This window comes from Tenrec ecaudatus, chromosome 18, assembly GCF_050624435.1.
Source record: "Tenrec ecaudatus isolate mTenEca1 chromosome 18, mTenEca1.hap1, whole genome shotgun sequence".
NCBI classification, from domain to species: Eukaryota; Metazoa; Chordata; class Mammalia; order Afrosoricida; family Tenrecidae; genus Tenrec; species Tenrec ecaudatus.
The window spans coordinates 12,990,901-13,015,119 of record NC_134547.1 but is presented as its reverse complement, the minus strand read 5'-3'; the positions used below and the strand labels follow the sequence as shown (position 1 = coordinate 13,015,119).

General features: G+C 57.4%; 2 protein-coding genes across 2 annotated transcripts; one reads left to right on the top strand and one right to left on the bottom strand.

Annotated features, from left to right (window-relative positions):
* Positions 1-1,508: 1,508 nt before the first annotated feature.
* Positions 1,509-19,402, top strand: MEIOSIN (meiosis initiator). Its single transcript, XM_075536610.1, has 13 exons — positions 1,509-1,634; positions 5,801-5,908; positions 7,671-7,782; positions 10,747-10,881; positions 11,779-11,946; positions 12,597-12,705; positions 13,409-13,497; positions 14,315-14,470; positions 15,509-15,573; positions 17,039-17,203; positions 17,284-17,555; positions 18,655-18,744; positions 19,061-19,402. Exons 1-13 carry the CDS (start codon positions 1,509-1,511, stop codon positions 19,227-19,229), a joined length of 1,764 nt encoding a protein of 587 aa, XP_075392725.1. The 3' UTR covers positions 19,230-19,402.
* On the bottom strand, positions 19,302-23,501 carry SIX5 (SIX homeobox 5). The gene is made up of 3 exons (XM_075537029.1): positions 22,687-23,501; positions 21,039-21,847; positions 19,302-20,809 (listed from the first exon to the last, which is right to left on the bottom strand). The coding sequence occupies exons 1-3, from the start codon at positions 23,469-23,471 to the stop codon at positions 20,166-20,168; spliced, it is 2,238 nt and encodes a 745-aa protein (XP_075393144.1). The 5' UTR covers positions 23,472-23,501; the 3' UTR covers positions 19,302-20,165.
* Positions 23,502-24,219: the final 718 nt, after the last annotated feature.

Genomic DNA, 24,219 nt, shown 5'->3' with positions numbered 1-24,219 from the left:
CCAACTCACTACCAACCAGTTGATTCTGACTCCTAGAGACCCCCACAGGACAGAGTAGAGCTGCCCCTGTGGGTTTCCACGGCTGTAACTCTTTCCAGGACTAGAGAGCCTCCTCTTTTTCCTAGAAGGTAAACAGCGTACGAAACGTAAGTAGCAGGGCTGGGCCGCACTTTTGAGGTCAGCCTACCCGCCTTTTCTCCAAGGATAGAATCCCAACATCCCTGCCGCCCCAAATTAGAATTTCTACCAAAACAGACCAATAGAAACATTGCCATGGAGTTTGTTCCAACTCATAGAGACCCTATGGGACAGGGCCCAGTGGCCCCCGTGGGTGTCCGAGGCTGTGACTCTTTCTGAGCACAGACGGTCACATTTTTCTCCTGAGGAGCAGCTGGTGGATTCAAACCTGCGACCATCCTTGGATTGCTAAGCTGCAGCCCTACCAGGGCTCCTTTACCTTGAAGACCTGTGAACGCTACCTCTGGGGCAGGCGTGGTCCTAAGTGTCACTTCAGCACCAAGAACAGAGCTTGGCACTCACTGCCACCGAGTCAATTCTGACTCATAACAACCCTTGAGGACGGTGGAACTGCCCTTCTGAGTTTCAGAGGCTGAACTGCTTATGAGAGCGGGAGGCTGCATCTTTCTCCCGAGGAGCTGCTGGTGGTTTTGAACTGCCAACCTTAAGAGTCCCAGCCCGTTGTGTAACCACTACGCCACCAGGGCTCTCCTCCGAGTGGACTCACAACCACCCAATAGGTCAGAGTGGAATGGTCCCACAGGGTTGCCAAGGCTGTCAACTTTCCAGAAGCAGATGGCCTCATCTTCCTCCCAGCAGAGCGTCTGGCAGGTCCCCACCGCCGACCTATTGGCTAGCAGCCAAGGCCTTACCCGCTGTGCCACCAGGGCTCGGCAGCACAGAGTCCCTAAACCAACCTCACTTCAATCAAGGCCACTCCCTTCGGTCCCTGAGACTGTCAGTTGTAACCTAAAAGAAAAACACACACACGCACACACGCAACCAAACTCTGATTCATAATGACCCTCTAAAAGGTGCCACCTTTGTGTTTGACTAGCTATCGAGCCCACCTTTCTTTCCTTCTGGAGCCGGGGAAGGGGAAAGCGTACCTATGGAGGCGGGTAGGGCGTCCCGATGGAGAAGCTGGTGTTCTGTGCAAGGAAGAGGAGTCACGGGAAGTTACTGGAATCCAGCAAGACTTCGAAAGCTAATAGTGAATTGGGTTTTCCAGTAGCAGACCTTCTAGCAGAAAATTAAAGTGCTTAAACAGTTCCCCCGTTGGGAAGAATTCCACTGCCTAGCAAGGCGAGGGAGCCCTGGTGATGCAGTGGTTAAGCACGTGGCTGGTCACCCAAAGGTCAGTGCCTTGAACCGACTCACAGACAAAGGTGTGGCACTCGGCTCCTACAGGGATCAACAGCAGTTGTAAAGTTGTACAGGAGCCGGAAGCCTCAACTTTAGCAGCTGGTGGGTTTGAACTGGGGTCCAGCATGGGACCTGGCCGCGAGGCGGCGTGTGAGTCAGAGCTCAACACATACCTGGGATCAGGTGGACCTTTGGGACTAGATTACATTGCAGGTGATACAAAGCTCTGTGGGGTTCCAGTCAGGAAGAAGGTAAGGGTGCAGGAGGAACATCCTGGGGCCAGTGATAATTGAACTAGGCTCTGATGGAATATTGCCATCCAGCCGATTCTGACTTCTAATGGCTCCAAAGGACAGGGTAGAACTGCCCCTGTAGGTTGGCGAGATGGTAACTTTTTTTTTTAATCATTTTATGAGATGGTAACTTTTTATGGAAGTAAAAAGTCTCCTTTTTCTCCCAGTAAGTTCCGGGTGGTTTTGAACCGCTGATCTTTCGGTTTGCAGCCCAACACAACCAGTACCCCACCAGGGGGGAGAATAAACGTTAAATGTTGGCGCCGTCTCGGCCAAGTCACCTGGGGGGACAAGTTGCCAGTGTCTTTGTGTCTCCACATGTCAGAGGTGTGTCAGAGCTGCCTGTGCCAGAGGGATTATGAATTATGGATCCAGGGATTAGACCCCGGAAGCTCAGCCACCTGCCTGGAGTCAGCCTCTTTCCTGGCCTTAGTTACTCACTGAGCAAACCTGCAGTGAGCGCTGAGATCCCAGAGCTAGGTGCTCAGGAGATGGAATTGGTCCCAGGCAGCTGACGGCCCCCTGCAGTGTGAACAGAAGCGCTGAGGATTTGGGGGGGGAACCATCTTCCTGGGTGGGCGGGGAGGGGTTAGGTTTAATTGGTAAGCGAGCCCTCAAAGGAGTTAACAAGGAGATCACAAGAACGTTAAGACTCTGTCATCCAGTGGATACTGGCTCAAAGCGACCCCACAGGGTGGAACTGGCTCCCTGAGTTTCCGAGACAGCCAAGTTTTTCTGGGAGTAGAAAGCCCTGTCTTTTCCCTCAAACCAACTGTGGTTTTGAACTGCTGACCTGACAGTTAGTAGCTCAGCGCAAAAGCCCTGTCTTCTAAGGAAGTAAAGAGAATAGCCTTTTGCGATGGTGTTGACTATCATTGGTTGTGTGGTAAAATATTCCAGAAAGAAACACAAACCCCACAGGAACCATTCCACCCCGCCCTATAAGGTCGCTAGGAGTTGGCCTTGATCAATGTCAGTGAGTTTGGAGCTTCTGAGAGGCTAGAGCAGGGGTCCTCAAACTTAAAACAGGGGGCCAGTTCAGTGTCCCTCAGGACCCATTGGAGGGCAGACTATAGTTTTAAAAAAAACTATGAAAAAATTCCTATGCACACTGCACATATCTTATTTTGAAGTAAAAAAAAAAAAAACAGCAAAAACACCCAGCGGGCTGGCGAAATGTCCTCAGCGGGCCGCATGTGGCCCGCGGGCCGTAGTTTGAGGACGCCTGGGCTAGAGTAAGCTGAGGCTCTTTCTAGTCAGCTAGCTATAACCATGATGAGTGTCAACCTGTGAACTAATAGTGAATCCGATCACACAGGCTGGTAAACTTTAATGGAGATTTTAGATTATTTAGGAAATGTATAGAAGTCCTTTCATCCATTTGGAAACTCATTAACAAAAGGCTATGTAATTAAAAATGGTTTCAGGGAACCAAGGACAAGCGTGGGCCTTTGGAAGGGTACCCAGTAAAACTCTAGGACATGGAGGTCAGCGTTAAAAATACCCATCAGCTACAGGTTTTTCTGCTTTCGAAGGAGCCTTAAGGGGAAAACATGGAAGTTTTCAGAAGGATTCGTAAAGAAAGAGAAGGTAGAGATGTGTACAAAGAGAGTGCAACTAGCTGAGGAACAGAGGTACTAATGGTGGCGAGTGCCTGAAATGCTGCTTTCATCTTTTGGAATAATTTGGAGAAGTATTTTGTATGAAAACTAGCAGCCTTTCTTGGTATCTAGTAGGGGCGCCTATATACCAATAAAAATAAGTATTCCCCAGCAGGCAGAGAGGATGCTGACTCCCATCAGCAAACAAGGAACCCAAATTCACTGCAATTGCTCTTAGCAAGCCCCTGCCCCCCCTCCCCGGTGGGTTTCTGAGACTGTTTAAGGGAGTAGAAAGCCCAGTCTTTCTTGTGTGGAGCTGCTGCTGGTTTCAAACTGCCCGCCATGCAGATTTCACCCAGTGCATAACCACTACGCCACCAGGCTCCTAGGAGACAATCATTTCCCTTGAAGCCAAGATTCCTGCCCTGGAAACATTCTTGACTCAGTAGAACATGAATGCCCAGACACGGAGATCTCCGAGGAATGCAGGCACCTCAGATGTTGAAAAGAGACCAGTACTTTCTACAGCCAACCTGTTGAGAACCTTATTTTTTTAAACAGCCACGTCTACATTTCTTTGTCCTGTACCTCAAGGAAGACAGAATAAAGGTCTCTTTGTAAAGCCAAAAATAATAATAAGTAATAAAAATAAGAAACACAACTCCTTCCTGTCAAGTGAATTTCAACAAGCCTACAGGACCAAGTCGAACGAACTATCCCTTAGCGGTTTTCCCAAGGCTGTCGTTTATGGGAAAGGAGACGGTCACATTTTTCTCCCACCGAGGAGATGGCGGGTTCAAACCACTGGCCTTTCTGCTAGCAGCCGCGTGCTTAACGACCGCACCACCGGGGCTGTCTGGTGAAATAGACGTGGCATAGTGTAACTAGTGCTACTCGAATGGAAATACCACAAGTGGGTGACTTTGATGAACAGAACCTTATTTTCTCACCGTTTACTCACTGCCATCAAGTTGATCCTGACCACAGCGACCCAGTAGGGCAGGGCAGTGCTGCCTCTTGGGGTCCCCAAGACTGTAACTCTTTAAGGGGAGTAGAAAGCCTCGTCTAAGTGGCGGGTGGTTTCCACTGCTGGTGGGCCGTGGTTAGCAGCCAACGCCTAACCGCTATGCCACCAGGGCTCCCCAACAGTTTAGGAGCAATGCAGGGGGCCAACTCAAAGAGGTGTTCTCTTGTCAACTCAGGAGGAAGGTCTCTGGCTCTTCTGAGCTTTCGTTTCCGGGGGTTCTTCAGGGACTTGGTATCTCTTTCCCCCCATCTCTTGCTTGTCTTAATCTCTTGTGTATCTCAAAACAAAAGACTCCAGACATGCCTTTCACCAGTCCTGCCTCAGGAACATAGCAAAGACAACCTCTTGCCAAATGGGCTTGTCAACCCCTCACCAAACTCCCCACCATCTACTCCCTGTCGACGCATAGAGGACGGGGTAGGAGTTCCCCTGTGGGTTTCCTTCTGAGACTTAACTCTTTGGGGGGAGTAGAAAGCCGTGTCTTTTCTCTCACAGTGTCTGGTGGTCTCAAACAGCTGACCTTGTGGTTAGCCCAATGCATAACCACTAGACCACCAGGACTTCCACGGGCATAAATAAAAACAAAAGCAAAAAAAAAAAAAAGCAAAACGAAAAAACAAACTCACTCTACTGGAGTCCATCGTGACTTCTAGTGACCCTAAAAGACAGAGAACTGTCCCCAAAGGATCTCCAGGGCTGACATCTTTACGAGTAAACTGCCTCAAACTTCTTTCCCAGAATGGCAGTGGGTTTGAACCAACACCCTTGTGCTTAGCAGCCCAGCGTCTAACCCACAGTGCTACAGGCCTCTCATAAAACTCCCTACCAGAGAGTTGATTCCAACTCGTAATGCTACTATAGGACAGAGTAGACTGCCTCTGTAGGCTTCTGAGACTTAATTTTTTACAGGAGTAGAGCTGCCGGTGGTTTTGAACTGCTGATGTTGAGGTTAGCCCAATGCACAGCTCACTGTGCTGCCAAAAGGCTCCCAGCGAATAGCAGTCAGAGGTGTAGCAGTCCGATGCCTAACTCAATGTGGGTTGTCCTGACTCAAACAGGAGCTCTGGAGACATAATGGCTACTCGTTGGGCTGCTAACTTCAAGGTCAGCAGTTCGAAACCACCAGCAGCTCTTCGGGAGAAAGGTGAGACTTTCCACTCCCATAAACAGTGACAGTCTCGGAAATCCCCGGGGGCGATTCTACCCTGCCCTTCGGGGTGGCTCTGAGTTCGAGTCCACTTGAGGACAGTGGGTTTGGTTGTGAGTTGGTGGCACAGAGGTTAAGTGCTTGACCCCTAACCCCAAGGACAGCCCGCTGTGCAAGCCCACCGGCCGCTTTGTGAAAAAGAGCAGGCAGTCTCCTTCCTCCAGTTACAGCAGCTTTGGTAACCCTCTGGGCCCTTCTCCTTTGCCCTCCAGGGTTGCTCTGAGTCAGCATCAGCTGGGTGCTGCCAATGGGTTGGGCCCTTCACGTTTGGTTGCCTAACCCACATTAGCGCTTGTCCCCAAACAGGTCGCAGAGGAGAAACCACACCAAGAAACTGCATGAGCTGGCGCTGCTGCTACCTGTGGCCCTGATGGCAGGAAACAGAAAGCTCACCAAGGTATGGGGGCGGGGGAGTTCTGAAGGGCAGGAGGCAGGTGTGGGAGGGAGAGAGGGAACGTCCTCTCTCTGAGGGCCTCACCTCCCTGGGCAACCCACACAGATGCTTTCCGGGACTGAAATGGGGGGTATCCCTGCTCTGGCCAGAATCTCTGAAGGTCTTGGATTCTGCGGCTAGAAGTTCTCGCTGGTCAAGGAGGAAGAGGGGAACTGGGAGGGGCCGTCAGGCCAGACGCCAGGTGCAAGTCACAGCTCTGGGAGTCAAGCAGCCATGGGCATCATCGGTGCCATGCCACAGCCACAGAGCGGCCAGCCAGAGCCCTGGGGCCTCAGCCCTGGTGGCCCTGGTGGGGTAAGCGTTGGATTGCCCACTATAAGGTTGGCAGTTCAAGCCCGACAGCCGCTCCGAGGGAGAAAGAGGAAGCTGTCTGCTTCGTAAAAAAACCAAAAAGAACTTACGGCCTTAGAAGGTCCAGTCATGGGCCATATTACCGAAACCAAACTCACTACCATCGAGTCATAGTAGCCCTTTAGGACAGAGTAGACCTGCCCCCGTGAGACTTAACTCTTTATAGGAGTAGAAAGACCTGTTTGTCTCCTACAGAGCAGCGGGCGCTTTTGAACTGCTGGCCTTGCAGTTAGCAGCCCAATGCACAGCTGTGGGCCTAGTAAACCAAACACAACAACAAACAAACAAACCCACTGCCATTGGGTGGGTGCCTACTTGTAGCAACCCTGTAGACCTGCAAGATCACCCAGGTCAGCTCACATCCCGTGCCTCACCAGAGAGAAACAGAGCCAGCCGTCATATTCAACAACAACAACAAACAACAACAACAAAACTCACCGCCACCGAGTTGATCCCCAACTCACGGCGGCGACCCCACAGGACAAGGTAGAACTTCCCTGTGAGCTTCCAAGACAGTCACTGTGCGTGGACATAGGGAGCCTCATCTTCCTCCCATGGAGCAACTGGTGGTTTAAACCTGCTGACCTTGTGGTTAGCAGCCCAAGTGAATCAAATGGTTGACCATATGACCTGAGAACGAGGTGATAAATCTCCAAATGGCCCTGTTATGTAGGGTCCCTATGATTCAGAACCGACTCCACGGCAGTGGGTTTTCCCAGAGGCAGGGCACTTGGCTGCTAAGGGGAAGGTTGGAAAGGTGAGCCCATCCAGAGCCTCCTAGGGGAGGGGGCGGGTAGAAATGGCCCGTTGGGTCCTGTAGCACCTTCCCTGTCGCTGACATGCTTGTGACCATGGTGGCAGCCACTGCGTTCGGAGCACCTGCCAATGACGGGGGCTCACCTTCCTGAGCTCTAGCTGACATGGTTCAGTTGGGGGCCAGAGGGCTTTCTCTGGCTGACATTTCTACTGAATCGGAACATTCTATGTCACTTTTGACCACTCCAACTGTCCCTAGATGCCTACCCGGCACATTCAGTGTGCCAATTAGTCAGAGAGCTCTGCTTCTGCCTCTTCTCACGTGGGGTTGTGTGTATTCCATGTAGATCACAGCCTTGAAAACCCTACGGGGGCAGTTCGACTCTGTCCTATCAGGAGTCAGCATGGCCTGGCTGACAGTGGGGTTTGTTTTGGTTTTCGGGGACCGCCTGGGCCCAAAGCAGACTAGAAACATGCTTGTTAGCTGAGGAATTGTTGGGGTTGAGGGTAGTGGAGTCCCGGACCCCTCTGCCCTCCCCTCCCCGCCATGTCTGGTTCCCCTGGCCCTTGTACTCACCGGCCTCTGTCTCGGACGCAGAAGGAGATTCTGTTGCATGTCCTGCACTACATCCAGTACCTGCAGAAAAGCATCGACGTGGCCAAGGCTTTGCTCAAGTTCTACACCACCGAGAGGAAACACAGGTTTACAGGTAAGCGAGCTCTGGAAGCCTCTCACAGGGCCGGCTGCCCAGCTGCGTGGCCCGGGGGGTGGTCCCGGCTATCAGAACACCCTGTGACTCAGCCAGCGGGAGGACCGGACTGCTGTGGGAACTCAGAGGAGAGTGTCCAGGAAGACCTGAGGGAGGGGCCCGGGAACTGTTCTTGCATTCATCTTGTTGTAACAAAGTATAGCCCGAGAGAACTGAAGCTGATTGGCTAACAGTTCTGGGGGCCAAGTTGACGGTATCAGCAAGGTCACTTTCTGTCCGAGGTTTTCCAGTAGAAGGTCCTTGCTCTCCTCAAGCAGCTTCTGAGAGCCCTGTTTGTTCCCCAGCTGGTGGCTACAGCCTCACTCACTCCCATCCCTGCCTCTGCCCTCACGTGTCTGTACTCCCTTTGTATCTCTGTGTGTCTCTGTTTCTCTTTTCCAAGGACAAGAGATTAGTGCCCCCCCCCCCAGTATAATTGAGTGTGAGCTGACAGCGTCTTCAAAGACTCTCTTTCCAAACAAGGTCTGTTCCCAGGTACAGGTACGGGGTGGGGACAGTTAGAATTCCAGCATATCTTTTGTAGGGGACACAACCCAGTCCTTGAAGGGCAATAGGAGGCAAGGGAAACTCTGCCAAGCCGAGGAAACCATCTGAGCAGACACACACCGGCAGGGATTGCAATCCACGCCACGCAACAACTCCTTCCTGCAGTCCCGATCCCTGCCCTGCACGCCAGCCTCTGAATGGAAATCCAATTTACTCTGTAAACGTTCCCCTCCAAAAAGGCTTGCAAGCGGCCACCCAAGACACAGCAACTGGTCTCGATTCGCCTGCAGCCCCAGGGGCAGGAGAATCAGGTATAGAAGGAGGAGAAGGAATGTGGGGTTCATACCTCCGTGAACAGCTGCCTCCTTTGCCCCGGACACCAGCAGAATAGAGGCTGCCCGGCACCGCTACTGAGCAGAGATCCCATAGGAGATTCGTGATCCCAAGGGAGAGAGTAAACGTGCAGAACAGAATTTCAGATCCATTGTGTGGGCTGTATAGACTTTCTGGAGCCCGGGAAGCTAGATGAACCCCCAAAGTGAGGGCCCAGAGGTCATTTGTACACCTGAAACCCCAAATCTTGAAGTCACCTGGAAACCAACTAAGTTTAGCGGAACCAACGGTGAAGATCTGCCTTGAGCGCTGGGCTCTTACTTAGGAACAGTTTCTCGGGGATCAAAGGGAGGGCAGTGGCTGGACAGCTGGCACAGGAATGTGACGAGGCAGAGGGTCCACGTCCAGGCAGGAGGAATGCCTCAGAAAAGGAGAATGGCCGCCCAGCGTGAAGAGCGTCGTGCATGCAGAAACTGGAGTGGGTGTCCGTCTTGCTGTGTCTATCCTCAGGGGCAGCTCACCTAACTCAATAACGAAATAAAGGCAGTGATTTTGCACAAACGCACCCGAGCTCTCGGGCTTGGGAAGACGTGGGAGGTTGGGGGGAGGCAAATCCTTGGGTGTGACTCGGGAGACTGGGTAGCCTTGAAAGGATGGCTACTTAACCCCTGCCACCTTGAGCTTCCTGTGCTTTCTAGTGGTGCCTGCAGAACAGGCACTGCCCTCTGTGTTGGCTGTGTAGCCGGGGCGTTCACACAGGGAAAGCACGCCCCAGAGCCTGGAACTCTCCAAGCACCCCGCACTGTGCTGGCTGGCACTGCTGCTCTGATTGGAGCGTGGGCTACACCCGTGGCCGGAGTGGCCCGAGGGGCGCTGGCCAGAGAGGTGCGGCAGGGATCGGGACTGCAGGAAGGTGCCCTGGTGGCACAGCGGTGAAGCACTCCACCAGGAACCAGAGAGCTGGAGGGTGGAGCCCACAGAGAGGTTCGAGGGAGAAAGAGCTGACCTGCCAACGTAAGGATCGCAGCCAAGAAAACTCCCCAGCGGGGCTGCTTAGCTGTGTCCCTCGGGGCCCAGGCGAGTGGGAATGGCCTGCACCGCATATGACAAGAACAGCCACCAGGACTGCAGGAACCCAGATGGCAAGACCTTGGGGGCCTCGAGGATGGAGCCCGGGTGTGATGAGGAGGAAGCTCATTCCTGGTGTGGCCAGAGCCCTGGTAGCATAGTGGTTAGGAGTTGGGCTGCTAACCTCAAGGTCAACTGTTCAAAGCCACCTGCCCTTGCTTGGGAGAAAGACAAGGCTTTGTACTCCCGTAGAAAGTTGCAGTCTTGGGAACCTGCAGGGGCAGTTCTACCCTGTCCTGTAGGGGCGTGGCCACAGACAGGTGAGTTGGCATCAACTAGTTGTCCGTGAGTGTTTGGGGGGGTTTTCTTTAGTGTGTGTTGAGGGCATGGTAGGATCTCCAACTCAACCTCCCTGCCATCGAGCCGACGCCAACTCACGGTGACCCTCTAAGACAGAGTAGAACTGCCCCTGTGGGTCTCCAAGACTGACTCTTCACAGAAACAGAGAGCCCGAGGAACGGCTGGAAGTTTCAAACTGCAGCCCTTGCCATTTAGCAGCCCAACTTGTAAGGCATTACACCCCCAGGGCTCCGGGGAGTGGGTTACTCAGCCCAAAAGTAGACACAGGGAGGTGACAGGGTGGTTGTAAGGGTGATCTGGGCTGAGCACTGACTGAGGAGTGCTTTGGTGGGCCAGTTTGGGAAAGCCTGGAGGGAGGAGCCCGGGGCAACCTGGGTGGGCAGGGGTGGCCTCACTGCCTGGGGAAAGACGGGAGGAGACATTGGAGAGGTGAGGAAGATGGTGACGCCTATGGGAAGTGCTGAGTCCACGTCCCTCTTGGCCAAGGCGCTGCCCCAGAGAGCCCAGTGGCAACTGGGGAAACTAGTGCAGGGGCTCGGGACCTCCAGCCACAGACAGGTGTGTCTTCTCCGAGACGGCAGTGTAGGAATCAGTCGAGGCAGCAGGAGGGGCGGTTGGGCATGGGTCCCTGACGTCTCCCTCTCCATCCCTGTGCAGGGCTGGTTCGGAAGCCCCCTGGGAGCCCAGCAAGGCAGAGACACTCCACTCCATCCAGCTCCCCCTGCTCTCGCAAGTCCCAGCTCCGGGGGGCCTGCCAGAAACCTCAGAAGAAGAAGCCAGGACGAACGTCAGGTACACGCTGTCGGGGGGTGGGGGGCTCTGTCTCTAGAGATGCCACCACCCTGGAGTGGCACCCTCAGCCCTCCGGAGCCCGCCTGTCCACGCTTGAGCACCAGGCGGGCTTGTGTTCTGCTCTCAGCTCTCCTCCCCTGGAAGCTCTGGGCTCCATCCCAGGACTGCAGGGAGGGTGCCACGAAGGGTCTTTAAAGAGTACTGGGAAAATCCCATTATCCTCTCATGGCATTGTCTTTTCCACTACCACTTTGAAGCCCCCTTGTATGAGAGACCTCGAACCGCTTTGTGGGAGAAAAATGAGGCTTTCTACTCTCATGAATGGTTCCAGTCTCAGAATCCCACAGGGCCCGGCTGTCTCCTCTGCCCTGCAGGGCCCCTGTGGGTCGGGGATCGCTGCCTGGACAGCGGCGAGTTTGGGTTTTGTTCTGTGTCTCACACCTGGACATCCCACTTGGATGGGTCTGGGCTAGAATCTGAGCAGCAACACTGTTTCGAAGCTCGCCCTGGTGGCGTGGTAGTTCTGAATTAGGCCGCTAACCCTAAGGTTCAACAGTTTGAAACCACCAGCCGATCCTCAGGAGAAGCACCAGGCTTTCCACTCCCGTGACCCATTAGTGTCAGAAGCTCACAGGGGCAGTTCTACCCTGTCCTGTAGGGGGCGCTATGAATAGGCACCTGCACAATGGCCGTGAGTTTGGTTTTGGGTTTTAATAAGAGCACCTGAGATGCGGCTAGGAGAAAAACAACCGGTGACCCGTGTGCCCTCCTGAGGGCTGGGACTGGCTTTCCCAGGAAGGGCCGGTGGGTGACCTGAGCAGGCAGAGATTTTGAACAGGATGTTGGGCCCAGGGACAGCCAGGCAGCCGTCTCTGACACGTGGCTCTGTTCTCTCAGAACGCCAGACTCGGGCCCAGAAGCCTCGCCGCTGTCTGACTCTTTGCAAGTCTGAGGTGACCTCATCCCCTGAGCAGACAGGAGAAAGCCCAGATGGCGCCAACCTGCCTCCAAGGTGCTGGGAGTCCAGCAGACAGCCCGACGATGCTGCACGATCCTCCTGGCAAGGTGCGGAGCAAGGGGCAGGAACTGGGCTGAGGGCAGTGGCTCACAGGTACCCTGCTTCACTGTGACCTGGTCACCTTACCCTGTCGCTTCCCTCGCTGTGTAGAATGGGGGAAGAGGCTGGGGTCCCTCTGGAAGGAGTGTCTAGCTATGGGAGAAGGGTGGGGTGCACGCAGGCGGGAGACTCCAGTCAGGCTCCTCATTGTGCCAGACCCTCGAGCTTCTCCCTAGGCAAGGCCACAAGCAGGTGCTGGACACACAAGAGAAGCCACACATGTGGCCAGACCCTGAGAGGCCAGAGGGACCTAGACTGCCTAGGACATGGAGGGTGGTGACAGGAGACTACTCCACTCGCAGCCGGCAGCCGAAAGCCTGCTAGTTGTGTGACCTGATCTCTCAGTCCCTTGGGTTACTGCTCTGTAAAGTGGGGGGAACAGCTTCAAACCGCCCTCCTCCTTTCTGCTCATGATTCTGTGTAGGATCTTACCCCTGTTGTAATTTCTGATGAGGGCCTGAGGGTCAGGAACCTTGTACAGGGCTCGACACTGGAGGCTTTAGCTAGGAGGGGGCCAGGGAGAGGGTGTGGCAGCCCTGGGCACCTACCAGGTAGCGTCTGGCCCAGCATCTGAGTGACCATCCTGACCCCCCTTCAGGCTGCTGTGTCGGAGTCTGTGCCCAGGACGATGAGGCTTTTACTGCTCCAGGAGTCCTGGGAGATGCTGAGAGGATCTGTGTGCTCAACGGAGGACAAGCCTGTCCCTGGTAAAGAAACCTGGGGGCACCGAGAGGGGCTGAAATGTGGTTGAAAGGGCACTGAGATAGCCAGTGATAAACCCCGGGTGTCCCGAAGCACTGCGCACTGGCCTGCCTGCCTGCCTATGGGCACGCTCCCAAGAGAGCCTTCCTCTCGCCATAGACAGGGCAGCAGACTCCCCACTGGCTGACTGTGCAAACACTCAGCCCTACAGGGGAATGCCCCAGTGTCTTAAGCCCTTGAGCTTCTTCTCTGACTCCAGGCCGGCCCTCTCTCTGCCCATCCCCCAGGAATCTTATGCCCAAGACCTGCTATTCCCCCATTGTACCTGATGCCCTGGTCTTCCTGGACACTCCCCTCCTCTAGGGCAGCGCTGCCCGCCCAATGCCCACCCTCTGCGCCCCTCCGTCACAGTGCTGTGACATTTATAGGTGCTGGAGGAAAAACGAAACCACTGCATGGCTTGCTGGGCTGCTGCAGTCTCCGGGTTGAAGTGGCCTGCATCTGAGCTGCTGTGGGGTCCCTAAGGCCGAGGCTGGCAGGCTGTCTCTGACAAGAGGGTAGGACCTCAGCCCATGGCCTGTGACCCCAGGAAAGTAGTCCTTGACCTCTAGGCTGGCAGCACCAGGACTCCCAAAGGAGCTGCCCCACCGAGGCCCCTCCCCTCCCAGCGCAGGCTCTCCCTCTCCCTTGTGAATCCACCTCTTGCAGGCAGAATCTGGTGTGCGGCAATTCCAGCGAGGAAGTGAAGGAGTACGACCCTTGGCTTCCTGTCTGGACCCCCGAGGACAGTTCTGAAGGTGATTGAAACTCACTCTGGGCCCTTCTTGGTCCCCCCACTCCCGATAGTCTCTATGGAAGGGAGGGGGTGTGATGGGCCTCTGCTGAGCAGGAGTAGGGCACTGCCAACAGCATGCAGTCTGCCATTGCTCAGCCTCTGCCTGTGGCAGACATTACTAATTACTCTGCCGAGCCCAGGCACCACTGCGGGACCTGCCTCCATCAGAGCTTCCAGGAGCTGTAAGCAGACAGCCTGAGTGGACCCTCGTATGATTTTGTTTCTTTTTGCCATCCATAATGCCAGGCTTTGTGCATCTTCATGTCCTCTACCAAGAAGGAAAGTGAGGCCCTGAGAGAAAGGCGGGGCTTTCTGCCCTGTCCCATCGGGTCACTAAGAATGAGTTGGCATCAACTCGATGGCAGCAAGTTTAGTTTTGTGTTTAAATGGGTGGTGGAAACGGTTGGGCACTTCACTGCTAAACCAAAGGTCGGTAGCTTGAATTTACTCAGAGGGACCTCAGCGTGCAGGCCTGGTGATCAGGTCCTGTAAGGTCATGACCATGAAAACCCCAGGGAGCAGCCCTGCCCTGAACCCATGGGGTTGCTGTGAGTGGGCGTCTAATAGCTCAGGGCAGCTAATATCAAGGAAAGTGTGATGGTGGTGGTGGTGGTGATGTTAGTGGTAATGATAATTACCCCCCGCCCCCCCGCCCCGGAGCACTACAAAGGTAAGTCGGGCAGTCTCTTCTCCAGTGTCTGGTAGCACGGCAAGCCAGCTGCTGTGCTGGGGACAGAGGATGCCCTGGTTAGACCTGGAGTGAGATGATTCCTTTTCAGGGAGCCTGCTGGCCCTGGAGCCTCCCCAGGATGAGAACTGGAGTGCCACGGGCCACCCGAGTGAGGTCCTGGGGCTCAGCCCCTCCATCTTCAGCTCCCCGGGGCCGCTGCTGTTCCGTCAGATCCTGGCAGACGGGGAGGACTATCTGACCCAAGGTGAGTGTGATCCATCAGGCGATGTCGGTGTGTCTTCAGTGCAGACTGGTGCCAGCCCAGGCTCTGCCTCAGAGCTCCCAGCCTGGTGACTGTCCTGACAGAGAGACGTCAGGAGGGCTCTGGGAGCTGGAGGAGGAGCTGCTCCCTCTGCTTGGGGCTCTGGAGATGCCCCCACCAGCTACAAGATGGACTGGCACCTGGGGCAGGAGGTCTGCTCATCTCCCATAGCCCGCCCTACTTGTTCAGCCGGCTTCTAGAATTCCCTGCCACGAGCACACCGAACTCACAGACAATACTCATGATTAAGGGGCTTATGGAGGAAGTTAACAGGTTAAAATTTGGGTGAGAAATGCTCAGGATACAGGTTAGTCTCACCTCTGGTCCTGTGTCTCTTGGCCTGGCCCTTGCCCTGTTTGGGCAATGTTATAAGTCTCTTGTAGGGCCACTAGTAAGTGCTCAGAGGGCACACCACTCTGCTATGAGCCTCAGCCCAGAGGCACCCAGCTCCCCCAAAGTCATGCCCCGAGGCAGTCCACTCCACAAACTGCTCTCCTGCTCCCAAGCACTGAGCCTTGCTTGTTCTGTGGGCTGGGCAAGCCACCACTCTGGCTCCTGGTTTTGCTGCTGCTGCTGCTGCTCCTCAGTCAGTCCTCTGGTGACACAGCTAGCTCTTGGATCCCGGGATCCAGATGATGTGCTCTGCTCCTGGCTCTTGCTCGAAGCGGAAACACACGCTCTCACCGTTTCCAAGAGGGCTCATTTTAGACCCAGCAGGATGGTCATGTCCCACAGCTGAATCAGAGAATGCCATCATTGGCTCACTCACCTTCTAACTCAGTACCTGGCAGGAAAATGCGAGTTGTTAGGTGGGAGTAACAAGCGACAGCTAGAAGAGCCAGATTATTAATTATTATTAATTCATCCACTGTACTGGAAGATCCCAAAGCAGGAAACCAAGAGAGGGGGAGGGCGCCTGGGCAGGGGGGGCAGTGGGGCGAGGATGCCCCAAGATAAACCTTCCCCATCTCACCCCAACAGTGCTCTTGGAAGACGTCACCTTAGGCCCTGACTCACCTCCATTGGCCTGCGTGTCTGACAACAAGGTAAGCACTGACCCACATGCCTGTGCACGGGGATGTGTGGCCTGTCCACACGTCTCCTCCCTGCTTGTGGCTCTCTTCTGTCCCCTGTCTTTCAGCCACCTCCCTCCCCCTCCCATACACTCACCCCAAGCCCACCTACCTACCTGCCCTCTGAGTCCGAGTGGGACCCCTGGAAAGCACTTGATGGACAAGATCGAACAACGCAATCTGCCAACCAGTGGCCATCAAGGTGATCCAGACTCCTGGTCACCACCGTAGTTCAGTGGAACTGGCTCCACAGGGTTCTCAGGAGCTGCTTTTTCTGAGTCAGGTAGCCAGGTCTTTCTCCTGTAGTGCCTCTGGGTTGGCCTCAAACCACCAGCCTTCCTGGTTAACAGCCAAGCTTGTAAACCTTTTGCCACCCAGGCACTCGTATGGAAAATAGAGAACAGGTGGATGCAGAGGTCACAAGCAGATTCATGGTTACCCCGAGCATCGGGGAGGAGATGGAGCTCCAGTGGCCTGCTAGGTTAGACTATGAGCTGTACACCCCAAGGTTAGCCGTTCAAACCCACCAGCAGCTCCGAGGAAGATGAGGCTTTCAACTCCCATAAAGATTTACAGCTTCATAAACCCGCAGGGTCGGTTTTACCCTGTCCTCTGGGGTCACTTGAGTCAGAATCGACTCGATGATAGTGAGTTTGAGGTTTTCAGGGGACTGAAGAGTGGGGTCTTACCGCTTTAATATACATATATCCGCACATTAAAATGAAGAGAAAAAATTATCCCAGTTCATGGTTTCTAAAAACCATTTAGGAAAGAAAGGAGGGGGGAGGGAAAACTGGAAGAAAGGGAAAAAATTACCAAGGAGTTTCGAAAAACTTATGAAAAGATAGAATGGGAAAATAATGATAAAAAAATTTTTTTAAGGTGGGGAGTGAGAAAGATACGGAATTTGGCCACAAACTTTCTTTAGTGCCCACTCCCCCTCTTTGCCCCAGCCTAGGAGACAGAAGTTCTGGTTCCCATCCAATCCCTCTGGTTTCCAAAGAGTCGAAGGGACCCGGAATCGGAGTGTCTGGGTGCTGCGTGGATGAGACCAACTTACTTTTCATTATTTCATATATATATATATACCCACAACAAAATACCATCTCAGCCTTTCTCACATTCAGTTCAGGGACACAGAGCTGGGCATCTCTGCCCTCTTCCACATCATCCAGCCCCCTGGACATACCCTCAGTGTGCCTCCAAGCAAAGCCCCCGCCCCCCTGCAGCCTAGGTCTCCATGTTGTGGCACCGGTTGTGACAAGAGCCCCCTCCTCTGTCTGGCTGTGCGTAGACACCCCCTGTGGTTTAGAGGGTGTCTTTGTTCCAAACTGTCCCCTATGTGCACGTTGTGTCCTCAGAATGGCTGCGGGTTGTAGGATAAATGGACACCTTTCTTTCCACTCATATCCCTTCCCATCTTTCTCCTTCGCCTCAGGACCTCCTAGCTGAGGACCCCGAAGACAGTATGGAAGTCGATGACCCGCTCCAACCCTCTGTCTTGTCTGACCACTGCTACCTTTCCCAGAGCGAAAGCAGCGAGGCCTCGTCCAGCCCAGGCTCAGAGACCACCGAGACAGAGTCCCTGTGCTGGCAGCTGGAGGTGAGGGCCCACCTCCGAGGGTCACGCTGGAGTCACCGATCCCCGCCTCCCCCAGTGCTTTCACCTCTGTCCCCTTGCAGGAGGCCCAGGAGGCCATCCCCGAGGACATCCCAGCTGACAGCCCCGAGGACGCTCCGTCCTCCAGTGAGGAAGATGGGGACTACACGTGGACCCCCACCCGGAGGACCTCGCTCCTGCCTCCCAACGGGAGGAAGGCCAGGAAGAGCCAGGCTGCTAAGGGCCCCACGATGTCCAAGGAGAGCTGGGCAGCCCCAGGCCAGAGCCAAAGGAAGAAAAAGTGTGTGAACGGCTTCATCATGTTCTGCCGCATGAACCGGAAGCAGTACATCCGGTGAGCGGGGAGCCCCCTTTGCCCTGCCCCACATCACCGCGGTCCGACTCGCAGGTGCCCCCAGATGTCCTCATCCAGGGTTCAGTCCCCTAGAACATAGTGCGGCCCTGCTACGGGCAGTGACGCACCCCTCAGACTTCTGAGAAAAAGAACAGAAGTTGGCTTTTAGAGCCCAGAGAGGGGTGGACTGCAGGTGCGGCTCGTTCCGGGCAGTCTGTGGCTCAGCTTTCTGGAGTGGCCGTGAGCAGTGGGCCACTGTAGAGGCAGGATCACCCTATGGGTGCAGGCTTACATGCTAACCCCCCACTCCAGTAGCCAGGCAGAGAGCTCCTGTGGAAGGCTTCACGCCTTAGTTACGTCCGGTGACTTTCACTGTCTCCGATGCCCAGCTCGGAACCATGAGGCTAGGCCTGCAGTCAAGGGGTGAGAAGGGGCCCGATTCACCAACAGCGGGTCGAGCTGGTTCCTTAGAGGAAAGCCTAGGTCCTGTTACCAGGAGGGGCCTTGTGCAGTACAAATACGACCGGTGGCCAATCCAGAGTGACCGTTCAAGTCCACCTTGTGGCACCTCGTGGCTATCTTCTGAAAAAACAGACTGACACTTCCCTGGAGGGCAATTCAACTGGGACTCAGGTGGAGTGGCCAACCCAGACTGACGGGTTTTAATATTCTCTCAACCCCACCAGGGACACATCTATACTTCTCACAGGGTCACTGAGTCAGAATCGACTCAAGATCAGTGAGTTTGAGGGTTTTAAAAATTTTCCTTATAAATCCAACCAGGCACCTCCCAGGAGTTGTCTCCTGCAACCATGGCAGCCACGCCATTTTACAGCTAGGAAGTTGAGGTCCAGAGCAGTGACTCTGGGATGCACAGCCCACTCGGCAGTGCAGGGAGATCAAAGTGAACCATGGCAGGAGGCCCTGGTTGGTGTGGGCAGTGAGTGAATGGGCTGGGCTAATAAGATGGAGGTTTGCGTCTGCCCAGCGGCAGACACCACTGTTGAAAGACCTGATGTCTAGTTCCAAACAGTCACTGGAAGCTCCACGGGGCACCCCTGGGCTTGACATGCCCCTCTGCCCCTTTCCCCCACCGCAGAGCCTGTCCAGGGACTGCGTCCACCACTGCTACCAAGGAGTTGGCCCAGCTCTGGCGGACAATGACCCCGCAGGAAAGGAAGCCCTATTGGTGAGAAATCAGCCCTTGGGCTGGGTCTATGTGTGTGTCCGTCCGTCTCTGAACCCCTAGCCCTGCTCGTGGCCCTGGGACAGGCTGGGGGCCGCCCGGAATGGAGGACTCTGTGGCACAGACTTTAGGAAAGATTTAGGGCGATGGGTTGGGAGGAGCTTTACCCTGAATCTTCCTTGGGCCTCCCGCTCCTGTGGCCCGGCCCCCAACTGGTCCCTGGACCACGTGCACGACTGGGAGCATGGGGCCCAGTGCCCAGGGTTGGGTGGGACTAAAGCACACACACACACACACACCCCCACCGGTACCCCGGCAGCACCAAGGCTCGCAGGTTCAGCCGCCAGCACAACCGCATCGTGAAGCAGGAATACTCCAGCAGCGATGACGAGGACGACGACTGGGAACCACCTAAGCCCTTTTATCAGCTGCTGGCCGACAAGTCCCGTTGCTCCTCGGAGCCTGGCCCGTGTCCTCGGCGCCAGTGAGGCCTGCTGGAGTCTCCCCACCCCACCCCCGCAATTCTTGGTTAGCGCACACCCCCTCATCGCGGCTGCAGAGGGAGGGCCCGTCCTGCTTACTGCCCCGTTTGTGTTCTTTGGGTGGGGGCTGGAGCCTGAATGAAATGGAGGGGGATGGGGACGCCACCCTCAATTCCTGTTCACCCCGCTGTTCTATTTATAGATTATTTATTGTTTTGAAATAAAGCAGTGGACTCCTTGCTGCCAGCAAGACTGCCAACCCCAGGCTCAATGGCCCTCCCTTCTGAACGGGCTCCCAGCCCCCCCCAAGCACTCCACCCACAAGGAGGGGAGCCCCACACCCCTACCTTCACTGTGCTCTGAGGGAGGTCCCATTTCTCACACCTTGGATGCCTCCAACACAGCCTGTTACTTATTTATTGAAACGGAGACAACTCATTCTAAAAAAATAAAGATTTACGATACAAACGAGGCAGGGCCCAGGCTGTCCCCAGGCAGGCAGGGATCTTTGGTCTGGGGCTGGGCGTGCGGGGGCACAGTAGCCCCGGCCCCCCATACCTTCATTCCCTCCCCCCCAGCAGAAAGTGCTGGGTCAAGAGGGTGGTCCGCCCCACCTGGCCAGGGGCCCATGTAATTCAGAGGCCCGTGGCGAACAGTGGAGCTATTAATAGTGTTAGGAGTTACCAGGAACAAGGCTCAAGAACTTGGAAGCCCAGCTACTTGGCAGGGTCCCCAGCTCACCAATAGTACCGGGTTGAGGGGGACAGAGCCCTTGGGTCGGGACCTTCTGGGTACCCATGTGCAAGGGCAGAGCGGCCAGGGCTGTGTCCCTGTGAGGCTGTAGTGTGGCATCTTTTATGGTTTCTGGGAGGTCCTCCCCCCCCTCCCCTGCTGTCTGGCCCCAGGTCTTTGAGCACCATTGTAGCAAGAAGTGGGACCCGGTCACAGTTCTAAGGACTCCTCCACAGTCACCGACTGCAGCTGGGTCAGGACCTTGGCCTCAGCTTCCAGCCCCTCATCCACCTCACCCCCTGCTGTGCCCCCCAGCAGCAGCCCCTCAGGGTCGGGGTCTGGCAGCCTCAGCACAGTGGGGGAGGCCTGCGCAGGGAGCCCCTCAGCTCCCGAGCTCAGTTCCAGCCCCGTGGGCCACACAGGCACAGCGGTGGCAGGTGGGGGCAGCAGCAACCCCTCTGGCGGTGGGGGAGCAGGGAAGCTGGGCAGGAGGCCGGTGGAATCAGGGGCGAAGGGCAGGTCCCCGGTGGTGGTGGCAGCTGCAGTGGTGACGGTAGTGGTGGCACTGGAGGTGGTAGCGGTGGTGGCAGCAGGAGGGGGCTGCTGCCCAGAGTGAGTGTCTAGAGTGTGGGCTTCAGGGAGCGCGGGGCTTGGGGCCACTGGGAGGGTTCCTTCGGGCACCAAGAGAGCAGGGTCTGGCTTTAGGGGCAGGGCCAGGCTGGGCGCTGGCGGCAAGACCTGAGAGACCAGCATGCTGGTGGGGAAGGTGGCCGTTAGGATGATCTTGCCTTGCTGCACGGCCACCCCTGTCACAATGGGACTGCCAGACACAGGGTTGGCCAGGAGGAAGTTTCCTGTGGGGAGTAGATAAAGGGCAAGCAATCAGAGGTAGCCCAGGACAGTAGGGGAGGGGTCCCCAAAGAGTTTAGCCCCAGGTAGCAAAGTGGAGCCCCTCTATGGTGGGACGTCAGGGCCCTGTACAGGAGGCCCCCAACAACATGGAAAGAGGCCATCTCCTTGATCCCCATCAGAGAGACCACCATGCCACCCACCCCGCTGTCACCCAGAGGCAAGGGGGCATACCTGGGGCTGTGGCTGAGGGCAGCTGCAGGGCAGTTACGCCCACCCCGGAGTTTATCAGGTGCATGTTGGCAGGGCTGGCTGTGGCTGCCACCTTCACAGGGCTGCCCGGTCCAGCTGTCAATAGCTGCAGTGGCCCCATGGCCTGGGGCAGAGTGACCACCTGGGAGGTGGGCCCCACCTGGGGCAGGTTCAAGAGCGGGGTGGTAGGGCTCAGGCCTGCGGGGTACCCGGGCGGCGGGGAGAGTGACACAGTCTGTGGAGCCGCTACGGTGGGCACTGGGCCAGGTGGCAAGGAGAAGGTGGCGGCAGGAGTGGGCACCACCGTGGGCAGGGGCACTGAGGTCCCTTCTCCAGCCATTCCAGATGGTACAGCTGCCTGGGCTCCCTTAGTGTCAGGGGCCTCGGGCTGAGCCTCCTCCAAGCGAACCTCCCCAGTCTGGGGGTCCAAGATGAGGGAGGCCTTGGCCTCACTGGCCGCCTGGGGGCTGGGTTGCAGTGGGGGCTGAACAGGGGCAGCCCCGCCCCCAGTGAGCAGCAGGGGGCCCAGGCTGGAGGCCTCTCCCAAGGCCAGGCTATTGATGAGGACTGGGCTCCCATTGAGCAGCACTGTTGGAGAGCTGCCTGTGGCCAGGAAGCTCCCATTCACAAAGATGGAGGAGGCGGCAGGGCAGGGTGCGGGCGTGGGTGCCCCAGCCAGGAAGATGGAGCCCTGGGCGGAGGACTCAGCAGTCACTGGGGCTACCCCTCTGTCCACGTCCTCAGGACTTCGACTGGACTCATCCTCCGTGGTGGGGTTCCCATCAGATTCGCTAGCAGGAGAGAGCGGATGGTAAACTGGGGCTCGATAGCCCTGTCCCCCCACCCTTCCCAGGCCCAGCTCCGAGTGCAACTTCAGGGTGATTCCGGAAAAGTTCTGGGCGCACCCAAAGCCCTAACTTCCGCAGACCCTACACGGACACCTTGTCCGAGCCCCATCATGCTTGGGGGGTAGGGAGGAAGGACGCCCTCCTTGCCGGCCGCTGCCCCTCAGCTCCAGAAGCTTCGCCCCAAGTTCCCTGGGCCAGGCCAGGCGGAGCCTGGAATGGCGAGCGCCGGAGGCTGCAGCGGCGGTTCACTCCGGGTGCCCTCCTCCCCGGAGGCGCTGAAGGGCGGGAGAGGCCGGGCCGCCCCGGGTGGGAGGGGAAGGGCTTGGGTTACAGGGAAACCGGAGCCGGGGAAGGTTCACGTTTCACAACAAAGACAGCCGCCGGACCACGCTGTTCAAGCCCCGAGGGAGGATGGGGGTGTGTAAGGGCAGGGTAACGGTCACGGCCTGGCGGCCTCAAAGCGGTCCCTCCGGGGGACCAGAGGAACAAAGCCCTTCCCCGAGGTCCCTTCAGAGCCCCCCCCCAACTTTCTCAATACCTCCCCCTCGATCTAGCATCGAACTGGTCGGGTGATTTGCGAGGAAGCCTTGGAGAGGGAGGGACAGGCTAGCCTCTGTGTGCAGCAGGATGTCCCGGGAGAGAAGGCCCGGGACCTGGGCCTGCCGCCCCTCGTTGGCCTCCAGGGCACCAGGGACGCCGGGGGAGAGGTGTCCCCGGGGCCAGGGCTGGAAAAAGCAGATTCATGCCGGGCCAAGGGGGCTCGGCCACCCGGGCGCCCTCACCTCTTGCACGGCGCGCCGCTGCCGCACCCGGTCCGGTCGCGTTGCCGCCGGTTCTTGAACCAGTTGCTGACCTGAGTGAGCGACAGGCCGGTGAGCGTGGCCAGGCGGCGCTTCTCGTCGGGCGTGGGGTAGCGGTTGCCGCGGTAGCAGGCCTTGAGCGCGGCGCGGGAGCGCTCCTTGAAGCAGTACACCGTCTCCTCGCCGTCCCAGATGGTCTTGGGCAGCGGGAACTTCTTGCGCAGTCGGTACTTGTCCACGGCGCCCAGCGCGCGGCCGCGGGCCCGCTCGGCCTCGTGGTAGCGCGCGCGCAGGTAAAGGTCCTGCAGGAAGGCGTGGTGGGCGGCGGGGAAGGGGCGGCTCTCGAGCAGCCGGTAGAGCTCGGCGTACTCGCCCCGCTGGAAGGCGACCAGGGCCCGCGCGCGCAGCACCGGGTCACTGCCACGTAGGCGCTCGGCCGGGGGCAGTGCACCCAGGAAGCGGCTCAGGCGGCCGGCGTGGCCTGCCTGCAGTAGCGCCTCGCACACGCACGCCACCTGCTCGGGCGAGAAGCGGAGGCCCGTGGACGGCTCGGCCGCGGCCTCGGAAGGCGATCCGGGGACGCCCGGGGATCCCGGGCCCTCCGCTGCCTCGCCCGCCCCGGCTCCGGCCGCCGCCGCCGCCTCCCCCTCAGCCGCCTGCAAAGTCTGCAGGAGCCGCCGCGCTTCGTCCTCCTCGGTGGCCGCCGCCGCCGCCGCCTCCCCCCCGGCTGCTGGCCCCGCGCTCGGCTCCGCAGGCAAGGTAGCCATGTTTTGTAACTTTGGGAAGTTCCTCCCTCCTTCTCCTCCTCCTCCCTCGGGCTTCCCCCGGCCCCCTCCCCCGGCCGGCCCCCTCCCCGCCCCCTCCGCGCCGCCCGAGCAGCTCCCCCGGCCTGCCCGGCGTCCCCCGCCCAGGGTCCGGCCAAGCTCGCCTCGCCCACCCGGGTTTCAGTCCCGACGCCTGTGCCTGTGTGTCCGCCCCCCTCCCCGTCAGTCCGTGATTGTTTCTTTGTTTTCCCACCCCCCGCCTCTGGCCGCGCGTGTGCGTCGGACTCAGGGCCTCAGTTTCCCCGTCGGAACCACGAAGAGGGTAACGGGCCGTCCCGGAGGGCTAAGGGCGCAAAGTCTTCTCCGCCCGGAAACTAAGCTCCAGCACGCCTCCGTCTCCAGGGTCCTCCGGAGGCGCCCCCCCCCCGCCGCCCCAGACACACACCCCATCTCAGCCTGCGCTCCGCCCCTCGGAATTCCCGGCTCCGCAGGGGGGCGGGTCGGGTTGGGAGGAGGGGCGAGGGAAGCGGGCGAGAAAGTTTGCAACTTTTCTCCCGCTCCAGGCTCGGAGCGGATGCGCGTGGCGTGCGCAGGCGCAATGAGGCGGGCTGGCCGCGCGCGCTGCGGGCCCGGCCCCGAAAGCCCCGGGTAGCACAGCTGGGGCACAGCTGGCCGGGGCGGCGGAGGCCCCGCCCGCTCTCTCCGATTGGCCAGACGTGGAAGCCCCACCCCCAGCCCCTCGCGGCCTGAT